The following is a 10923-nucleotide window of genomic DNA, read 5'->3' as shown; positions in this document are numbered from 1 at the left end:
AGGAAGGGGAGTGGGTGCAAACACAGAGCATCAAAGCCAAATATGGAGATGGAGGGGGAAGAACTTAAGCCCCCTGCCAAGCCTTGAATCTATAATGGCTTTTTGCCATTACCGGTCCACAACACTCCCCCCTCCCTCCTTCCCTCCCCCCACCCCCCGTAACCACCACACTCCCATCCATGCCTCTTAGTCTCGCTTTTATGTCCCACCAATGTATGGAATCCTGCAGTTCCTGTTTTTTTCTGATTTGCTTATTTCACCCCGCACAATGCTACCAAGACTCCACCATTCCGCTGTAAGTGATCCGATGTCATCATTTCTCCTAGCTGAATAGTATACCGTGGTGTATATGTGCCCCATCTTCTTCATCCAGTCCTCTATTTTTTTTTTTACAGTGATTAAAAGCCTTTAAGCAAACTCTTGGCCAATACAGCAAGAATCCATAAAAGAGTAGTGTCCTTAACATGTTCACCAAGTCCAAGTTGGCCCCATCACCATGCCAAATCCCTGAAAAATGCAACCCAACCACAGTTCAGTCTGTTAGGAGCTGTCACAGGGAGCAGGAGTCCAGGAAAGTTCCCCACAGGAAAAGTCCGCATGGCACTGGAATTGTTGTCACCATTCTATACTTTGCAGCTCATGTCCAAGTCCCAATGACTGCTGTCAAGCAAATTTTTTAAAAATGTAAAAAAAGAAGACAGGAAGGAGAAAGTGTTATGTTAAAGAAATGGACTTTCTGTCCAGTTAAGTGACCTTTATTATATTTTTGACATGGGCGGCCAATTTTCTTTTTATTTTAGTGAGAGATAGAGAGAGGGAGGGACAGACAGGGACAGACTGGCTGAAGGGGAGAGTGATGAGAAGCATCAATTCTTCATTGCAGCTCCTTAGTTGTTCATTGATTTCTTTCTCATATGTGCCTTGACTAATGGGGTACAGCACAGTGAGTGACCCCTTGCTCAAGCCAGCTACCTTGGACTTGAGCCAGCAACTATGGGGTCATGCCTATGATCCCACACTCAAGCCAGCGACCCTGTGCTCAAGCTGGTGAGCCTGCAGTAAAGCCGGATTAGACCCCACTGAAGCCAGCAGCCTCGGGGGTTTCAAACCTGGGTCCTCAGCATCACAGTTCATCCTGGAGAAGCAAGACCCTCTTCTGGACAACACTCTAGATAAAAATTTGATAAGAGAAAATCATTTGTAGATTTCAGTTCCTCTGAGTCCTCTAGAAAGGCTAATAAGTATGGCCTAGGTATGTGGGGTGGACTTGGATAGGCCTGGATTTAAGCTCTACTAAACTGGAAGTGAATTTAGCACTGGAGCTTTAGGCAAATTCTCTGAGATCTTGAATGCTAATGTGTAAGGTGAAGGTACGTGCGTGCATGTATTCTATGACAGTATTCAATTCAACTTATTTATTTGTGTATGTATTTATTTTAGATAAGAGGAGGGGAGATAGTGAGGCTAATCCCATATGCACCCTTACCAGGATCTACCCGGCAACCCCAATTCTCGAGTACTGAGCTGGTTTTTACACCTCAGGATGATGTGCTCTGGCTAACCGAGCCATCATCAGTGCCCAGGGCCAATGCTCGAACCAATTAAGCCACTGGCTGCAGGAAAGGAAGAGGGGGAGAAGAGGGAGAAGGAGGGGTGGAGAAGGAGATGGTCACTTCTCCTATGTACCCTGACCAGAATCAAACCCGGGACATATCTGGGTCAACACTCTATCCACTGAGCTTAAATTCAATGTAAAAGGACTGACACATACACGTTGTCCAATAAGTACATCTCTGGTAATAGCAACCATACGCTGTTGGTGTTGTATGCCAGGCCTTTCCTCAATACCTAACATATACTGTGCCCTTAATAAATATTTTATGAATAACTATAAGTTGGGAAGTTAAACCTCACAATGGGAAGATCTAGAAACAAAAATTGAATTGGCCATCTGTAGTCAGTGTAGAGGCTTACTATTATAGAGGCTCTCTGAGCAAATAGTTGACAAAAGAAAATACCAGAGTATGTAGAAGGACAGGTGATAATTTGATGGGAGGAGATTGTGTGTTTTCTGACAAAATAGTGACTAACACTCCAGACTCCACCAAACTCACTCTTCTCCAACTTAGAACTCAGGAGAAAGGAGACTGAAGTAAAGATGTATAACCTACGAGAAAGAAAAGGCCATGTGTACCGAGAGGTCAGCGAGCCCCAGGATGATGACTACCTCTGTAAGTGACCCTCACAAAGCATGTTATCTCTTCATACAATAATTTCATCTAGTCATTTGGTCATTAGAGAATTCTGTTCCCCTATGGACCTGCAGAATTGAGGCTCAATGATGTGAGTGCCTGGGCTCTCTCTGAAGCTCTATATGTCCAAGAACATGCACTACACCTTCCCTAATCCCTGTTGCTCTCACCCCCAGATTGTGAGAAGTGTCAGAACTTCTTCATTGACAGTTGTGACGTGCATGGGCCCCTGATATTTGTAAAAGACAGCGCAGTGGATAAGGGGCATCCAAACCACGCAGCCCTCACTCTGCCCCCTGGGTTGAGAATCAGACCATCGGGCATTCCTGAAGCTGGGCTTGGAGTGTGGAACGAGGCATCTGCTCTGCCAGTGGGTCTGCACTTTGGCCCTTATGAGGGCCAGATCACAGAAGATGAACAGGCAGGCAACAACGGATACTCCTGGCTGGTGAGAAGTATTTACCTCTTCCCCTGTCTTGTGGCTTCCCACATCCCTCCTATGGCTTGGTGGGACCTGCCCTTCTACATACTAGCACATGGATGGAGACAGTTTGGTTAGCTCTGGGTACTGAGTGGACTTTGCAGATCATGGAGCTCCTGTTGAGGATCACAGGTTAAGTGGGAGCAAAGTGGTAGAGACACAAAGGAATGCCTCCTCCCAGCCCTGAGTAGACAGGTCAACTCAGATGTGATGAGTAAGAAAAATATCCTGTAGTCACTAGTGGCAATGCATGCAAGCTGAAAGAGCTTTATTGACAGAAGAGTTAAATAATTCTATTATCTCCTTATCCAAAAAAGCCTTTATTTTTTCTTCCTGAAATGTAGATCACCAAAGGGAGAAACTGCCATGAGTATGTGGATGGGAAGGATGAATCCTTGGCCAACTGGATGAGGTAAGGCCAAGAAGTTTCTGGGAGTCACGAGAACACTCATCCCTCTCAGGCCCATATATCTTTCCTTCTCATCATGCCTTCCTCAGTGTTCTCCCTCAATCCTCTGTTCCTCTTTTTTCTCCATTCAGTGCTCTTTCAAAGCAAGAGGTATTTAGAGGAAAAAAGGAGATAAAAATATAGCATTTGTCCTCAAAGTATAAATCTCTATGCTAGACAAAATTTAGGCACTAGAAAAAATTTATGAGGGCCTGGATTACACTTTAATTGATCTAATGAACATTATTTAAGCAAGCCCTTACTATATTCCAGGTTAGAGGAAGGTATCTATTACTTAAACAGATCGTATAAACCATCTTCTTATGGAGAACTAATTGCAGACACAGTGAAACAATTCATTTTAGAAATGTTTAACTATAATTTTTCTATTTTTTGAGAAGTGCAGAGTGCCAGGATACCTAAACCATGGATAGCCTACACCTGTGAGGGCAGCAAATTATCCCAGCACCAATTCTAACTAGAGCTGAGTTCTGAAGCCTGCAGAGCAATGATCACTGGCCACTTACCTGCAGGGCTCTTTTATCAGAGTTCTTTATGATTTTGCTAAGTCAAAAAGACCTCCAAGCCCTAGTTGGTTGGCTCAGCAGTAGAGCATCAGCCAGACCATGGAAGTCCAGGGTTTAATACCGACCCAGGGCACAGAAAAGTGCTCATCTGCTTCTCTACCCTTCCCCCTCTTCTTTATCTCTATCTCTCTCTTCCCCTCCCACAGCCAAGGCTCCATTGGAGCAAAGTTGGCCCTGGCACTGAGCATAGCTCCATGACCTCCGCTTCCACCCCAGGTGCTAGAATGGCTCTGGTTGCAGCAGAGCAATGCCCCAGATGGGCTGAGCATCGCCCCTAGTGGGCATGCCAGGTGGATCCCGGTCAGGCACATGTGGAAGTCTGTCTGTCTGCCTCCCTGCTTCTCACTTTGGTGGTGAGGAGGAGACCTCCAGGTTTTTATGGGAACCTGGCATCAAATGCTACCTAAGTAAAATGTGAGAATGGAGAAAGGCCTCTCAAGAAAAGATGGACTTAGGCTGAGTATTGAATGATGGGAACTAATCTAGACACAGAGTCCAACATCAAGTAGCAAATTCTGTGATATAAAACAGAACCTGATTTAGTTTAGAGAAGCTAGAGGTCAATGGGTTTTATGGCCAATCAGGGTGGAGGTTACATCTGGAATTGGCTTTGGAAAATGGTATTAGGCAGGATGATCATTGTAAGCAGGACCTGGAGATAGGAAGTCGTATGACATTGTGACAGGCTCAGACATTGAACAGAAGGTTCTCTGGGAGCACTGTGGGAGTGGGTGACATCAGAGCCTGAGTATCAGGTGCAGAGCTGGACATGGATCTGAGAGGTGGTAGGAGCTCATCACCTGTGGGTTTCTTTTCTTTCACCTGCCTCAATTCCAGGTATGTGAACTGTGCCCGGGACGATGAAGAGCAGAACCTGGTGGCCTTTCAGTATCGCAGGCAGATTTTCTACCGAACCTGTCAGGTCATCAAGCCAGACTGTGAGCTGCTAGTCTGGTACGGTGATGAGTTTGGCCAGGAGCTGGGCATCAAGTGCAGCAGCAAGCAGAAGAGAGAGCTCACAGCAGCTAGAGGTGGGCACAACTGTTCTTCAAAATGGAAATAGAGAACTCACTTTAGATATTTTCATGGTACACTCTAAAGTCAGTAAGATTTCAAATCAGATGCTTCAGAAATTTTATTTATTCATTTTTTTTTAGAGAGGAGAGAGAGACAGAGAGGGAGATAGAGGAGAGAGAGACAGAGAGAGAGAAGGGGGGAGGAGCTTGAAGCATCAACTCCCATATGTGCCTTGACCAGACAAGCCCAGGGTTTTGAACTGGCGACCTCAGCATTTCCAGGTCGACACTTTATCCACTGTGCCACCACAGGTCAGGCCAGATGCTTCAGAAATTAAAGATTCATTTCATATGCCTTTGATTCTTAGGAAAAATCTTTATATTATTTTTACTTTTGATTTAATTTTTTTAAGTGAGAAGAGGGGAGATAGACAGATTCCTTCATGTGCCCCGACCAGGTCCCACCCAGCAACTCCAGTATGAGGTCCACACTCAGACTAGCTGAGCTATCCTCAGCACCTGAGGTCAACACTTGAAACAACTGAGCTATCAAGCTGATGATCGAACCAATTGAGCCACGGGCTGTGGGAGGGAAAGAGAGAGAGAAGAACGGGAAGAAAAGCAGATAGTCACTTTTCATGTGTACCCTGACTGGATATTGAACCTGGGACATCCACATGCTGGGCCAACGTTCTATTCACTGGGAAAACTGGCCAGGGCCTGTTTTCTGAGGGCCACTCCTGTCTAGCATACAGGGTAAGAGCAGAGGTCAGATAGATGCGCAGCAGCCTGGAAATGTAGTGCTGTGATCCAAGCTGAGATGCTAGAACCTTCCTGAATGAGGTGGGACGGTGGTGCTGTTCTCGACTACAGGGTGACTTATTCTCTATTATTTGCTTTGTTAATTTTTGTAAAATACACTTCAGTGGGGAATCCTCTCAGAGATTACTTCATCTCCAAGTGGGAGAAGATTATGGATTAGCTGGAAAGGGATGGGAGTTAGGCAAGTAAGAAGTATGGTTGGGGGCCCTGGCTGGTTAACTCAGTCAGTAAGTGCACCATCCTGTAATACCAAGGTTGAGCCCAGGTCAGGGCATATACAAGAAATGACCAATGACTGCATGTCTACATAGAACAATGAATAAATGCCTCTCTCTCTCTCTCTTTCTACTTTTTCTTTTCTCTCCTTCTCCTCTTCCTAATCATCCTCTTCATCTTCCTCCTTCTATCTTTTCCTCTCTAAGATCAATCAATTTTTTAAAAATATGATTGGGAAAATATTTTGAAACAGGACTTCCCATTGTATATGAAATGGGCTGACACTGAATAAAATCAAGTATGAATATTTGATGTGAAGTTTGAGGAAGGACATATTTTCAGTTTATCATCTGTGGGAAACTATGAGGTTGGGGTCAGTGGTCTTTCTAAATAACTGTGTTAAAAAGTTACATGTATATAGGAAAGGTCAGCATTGTTTCACCCATTCAAGGGGTGAAACAGCCCCTGGTGCTACTTGAAAGTCCCTCATCTGGTAATGCGTACAAAGGACCCTTGATATGGGCTTTCCAGATTTCTAAAGAAGATATAGTACATAAAAATAAAAAGAGAAAACAGACTGTAAAGAAACACCTTGTGCCTGACCAGGTGGTGGCGCAGTGGATAGAGCATCGGACTGGGATGCGGAGGACCCAGGTTCGAGACCCTGAGGTCGCCAGCTTGAGCGCAGGCTCATCTGGCTTGAGCAAAAAGCTCACCAGCTTGGACCCAAGGTCGCTGGCTCAAGCAAGGAGTTACTCGGTCTGCTGAAGGCCCGTGGTCAAGGCACATATGAGAAAGCAATCAATGAACAACTAAGGTGTCGCAATGAAAGACTGATGATTGCTGCTTCTCATCTCTCTCTCTGTTCTTGTCTGTCTGTCCCTATCTGTCCCTCTCTCTGGCTCTCTCTCTGTCCCTGTAAAAAAAAAAAAAAAAAAAAAGAAACACTTTGTGGGAGACAGAGATTACATTGTCAACCCCATAAGAATGACTCATGGGACAGGTCTAAACAAAATATATGGCCCAGGCAGCCTTGTCAACATCTGTCCTGACCAAAATTTTCTCTTTCAGCAGAACCACAGCCAGAGATGCACCCATGTCCCTACTGCTCTCTGGCCTTCTCCAGTCAGCAATTCCTCAGTGACCATGTGGGACGCAATCACCCCTCTCATATTCTGCCAGGAACATCTGCAAGAAAACACCTCCAATCAGAGGATCCCTTCCCAGAGGATCCAGATCAGCAGCAGCACCATACTGATACACACAGTTGGGATGACAAAGCTGAAGGTCAAAAATTTAAAGAAATGTCCAAACTTTTGCTTAAAAGGATCAGGCCAAGGAGGATTTCAAGGGCCTTTTTCAAACCTCCCAAAACACACTTGGGAAGCTCTGGAGAACAAGAGAGAATGATGCAGGAAGCTCCAAGCAGAGGACAGAAAGTGAATTCAGTGGATACAGAAAAACTGTTTATGAGAGTAGGAATTTCGAGAATTGTAGCTGTCAAGTATGGAGAGTGTGGACAAGGCTTTGATGATGGGTCAGATCTCCTCAGACACCAGAGGACACACTCAGGGGAGAAGCTCTATGTTTGCAGGGTGTGCAAGCATGGCTTTGCACAGAAGTCATATCTCTTCATACACCAGAGGACACATTCAGGGGAGAAACCCTATGTTTGCGGGGAGTGTGAGCGAGGCTTTCTATGGAAGTCAGATCTCCTCAGACACCAGAGGACACACTCAGGGGAGAAGCCCTATGTTTGCAGAGCATGTGAGCGAGGCTTTACACGAAAGTCTGATCTCCTCATACACCAGAGGACACATTCAGGGGAGAAATCATATGTTTGCAGGGAGTGTGAGCGAGGCTTTTCACTGAAGTCAAATCTCCTCACACACCAGAGAACACACTCAGGGGAGAAGCCCTATGTTTGCAGGGAGTGTGAGCGAGGCTTTTCACAGAAGTCACATCTCCTCAGACACCAGAGGACACACTCAGGGGAGAAGCCCTATGTTTGCAGGGAGTGTGAGCGAGGCTTTTCACAGAAGTCAACTCTCCTCACACACCAGAGGACACACTCAGGGGAGAAGCCCTATGTTTGCAGGGAGTGTGAGCGAGGCTTTTCACAGAAGTCAACTCTCCTCACACACCAGAGGACACACTCAGGGGAGAAGCCCTATGTTTGCAAGGAGTGTGAGCGAGGCTTTTCACAGAAGTCAACTCTCCTCACACACCAGAGGACACACTCAGGGGAGAAGCCCTATGTTTGCAGAGAGTGTGAGCAAGGCTTTACACGGAAGTCACATCTCCTCAGACACCAGAGGACACATTCAGGGGAGAAGCCCTATGTTTGCAGGGAGTGTGAGCGAGGCTTTACACAAAAGTCATATCTCCTCATACACCAGAGGACACACTCAGAGGAGAAACCCTATGTTTGCAGGGAGTGTGAGCAAGGCTTTGCACAGAAGTCACATCTCCTCATACACCAGAGGACACACTCAGGGGAGAAGCCCTATGTTTGCAGAGAGTGTGAGCGAGGCTTTTCACAGAAGTCAACTCTCCTCACACACCAGAGGACACACTCAGGGGAGAAGCCCTATGTTTGCAGGGAGTGTGAGCGAGGCTTTTCACAGAAGTCAAATCTCCTCAGACACCAGAGGACACACTCAGGGGAGAAGCCCTATGTTTGCAGGGAGTGTGAGCGAGGCTTTGCACAGAAGTCAACTCTCCTCACACACCAGAGGACACACTCAGGGGAGAAGCCCTATGTTTGCAGGGAGTGTGAGCGAGGCTTTTCACAGAAGTCAACTCTCCTCACACACCAGAGGACACACTCAGGGGAGAAGCCCTATGTTTGCAGGGAGTGTGAGCGAGGCTTTTCACAGAAGTCAACTCTCCTCACACACCAGAGGACACACTCAGGGGAGAAGCCCTATGTTTGCAGGGAGTGTGAGCGAGGCTTTTCACAGAAGTCAACTCTCCTCACACACCAGAGGACACACTCAGGGGAGAAGCCCTATGTTTGCAGGGAGTGTGAGCAATGCTTTACACAGAAGTCAACTCTGACACACCAGTGACACACTCAGGAAAAGCCCTATGTTTGCAGGGAGTGTGAGTGAGCCTTTACATGGAAGTCAGTTCTCCTCAGACACCAGAGGACACACTCAGGGGAGAAGCCCTCTGCAAGGAGAGTGATTGGGTCATTAGCATTAAATTGCATCTCTACAGCCATAGCTGTTACACAGGTCATACACCAGCTCTGAGGGGACTTCAGAATGAGTCGACTGACCCCTTACCCTCCCAAGACTGTAATTAGTACAGAAGTAACTGGTTAAATAAGTTCTTCACTTTCAGGACAAGACATGAGCTAGACAAACAGTTCCTTAAATGCTATGGGAATGTCAACACCAATCTCCATGGTCTCTTGGCCTCCTGTTCTAATAAGTCTTATCTCCATAAAACTTTGAGTCCCACATGCCTCATTTCCTCCTCCCCATCACTGAAAGAAGAGTTCCCAGAGGGCCAGAGAGAACTCACACTGTCAGGCACAGAAACTCAACGCCTGGGAACATGGAAGTCTGGAGTCAATCTACTTAGGTTACTGCCCAGGGAGAGGGATTTGAGACAGATTCACCAGGGAAAGGCATTTCCTTGACTCCCCGGAAGTGGAGATTTCTAGTAAGCTAACCACCCTCCTTCCTTGGCTTCTCTCGGCTCCTGTCCTGGTTTTGTTTTTTTTTTACCTCTGTATAATCAGAGCTGAAAGCCATGGAGGAATATGTGCGTGTGCATGCCCATGTGCCTGACTTAGTCTGGGCACCTGGTCTTCCTCACTCTCTCCTCACTGCCCCTTAAGGGTGAGAATTTCATGGTGTACACCACATGGACTCCAGCAAATTCCATTGTGGGTTTGAATATCAGCTCTGCCCTCACCAGCTGTGCAACCTAAGGTAAGATTCTCAACTTCTCTGTGCCTGTCTTTTAATCTATAAAATGGGAATGGTTCCTGACCAGGCAGTAGTACAGTGCATAGATTATTGGACTTGGATGCAGAGGGCCCAGGTTCAAAACCCCAAGGTCGCTGGCTTGAGAACAGGCTCACCAGCTTGAGTGTGGGGTTGCAGGCTTGAGCATGGAATCATAGACATGACCCCATGGTCACTGGCTTGAAGCCCAAGGTTGCTGGCTTGAGCAAGGGGTCACTCATTCTGCTATAGCCCCCTGGTCAAGTTACATGAGAAAACAATCAATAAACCACTAAGGTGCCCCAACAAAGAATTGATGCTTCTCATCTCTCTCCCTTCCTGTCTGTCACTATTCCTCTCTCTGTCTCACACAAAAAGATTGCTTCTCTCTCTCGACACTCTAAAATGAAATAAACAAATAAAAAGACTGAAATCGCCTGATCAAGGCATATATGGAATTTGATGCTTTCTGCTCCTCCCCCTTCTCTCTCTATCTCCCTCCACTCTCTGAAGTAAATTTTAAATAAATAATTGAAATAGAAATTGCTACACTGTCTTCCAGATTAGAGATCTTTATGACAAATGTTTGGAGTCATTTTGGCTCAGATAAACTCCTTAAAAACTCCCAGTTTTCTTGTTTCTTATTTTGACAAGACCAAGTACCTAACCATGTAAAAATAAGCTCTGCCTGATATATCGTTAGGAAATGGCAAATTAAGACTACTATAATATGGCACTCACATCTGTTAGAACTGCTAAACTCCAAATATGACAATACCAATGTTCTCACACATTAATTCTTAGATGTCCCCTGACTGAGGATTGAGCCTACAACCTTGGTGTATCAGAATGACGCTCTAACTAACTAAGCTACCCATCCAGGGCATAACCATGGGTTTCATCCAACTCTCATTTAGGGATAGAAAATACCTCTTTCAGAACCAATAGATTATCACTAAAAAAGAAAATCCGTAGAGAGAAAACTTACTTAACATAAGCAGGTAAGTGGATCACCTGAGGAAGGAGGGGCAGGCCCCCTCTTCCCTGAGGAGGAAAACAAGAAGAATGCAAGGGAAGGGAGCCTGCAGGGGTAACTGAGTCAGCCAGTTCTAGATCAAGTACAGGTATTGATCGACTTACAA

The 10923-nt window shown here is 45.9% G+C and overlaps 1 protein-coding gene across 1 annotated transcript; it reads left to right on the top strand.

Annotated features, from left to right (window-relative positions):
• The first annotated feature begins 2158 nt into the window (after positions 1-2158).
• Positions 2159-9090, top strand: LOC136310238 (histone-lysine N-methyltransferase PRDM9-like). Its single transcript, XM_066238565.1, has 5 exons — positions 2159-2231; positions 2429-2700; positions 3078-3145; positions 4606-4799; positions 6897-9090. The coding sequence occupies exons 1-5, from the start codon at positions 2159-2161 to the stop codon at positions 8891-8893; spliced, it is 2604 nt and encodes an 867-aa protein (XP_066094662.1). The 3' UTR covers positions 8894-9090.
• Positions 9091-10923: the final 1833 nt, after the last annotated feature.

This window comes from Saccopteryx bilineata, chromosome 7, assembly GCF_036850765.1.
Source record: "Saccopteryx bilineata isolate mSacBil1 chromosome 7, mSacBil1_pri_phased_curated, whole genome shotgun sequence".
NCBI classification, from domain to species: domain Eukaryota; kingdom Metazoa; phylum Chordata; class Mammalia; order Chiroptera; family Emballonuridae; genus Saccopteryx; species Saccopteryx bilineata.
Note: the sequence above shows the minus strand (reverse complement) of the source record. Positions and strands in the feature narration are given on the sequence as shown.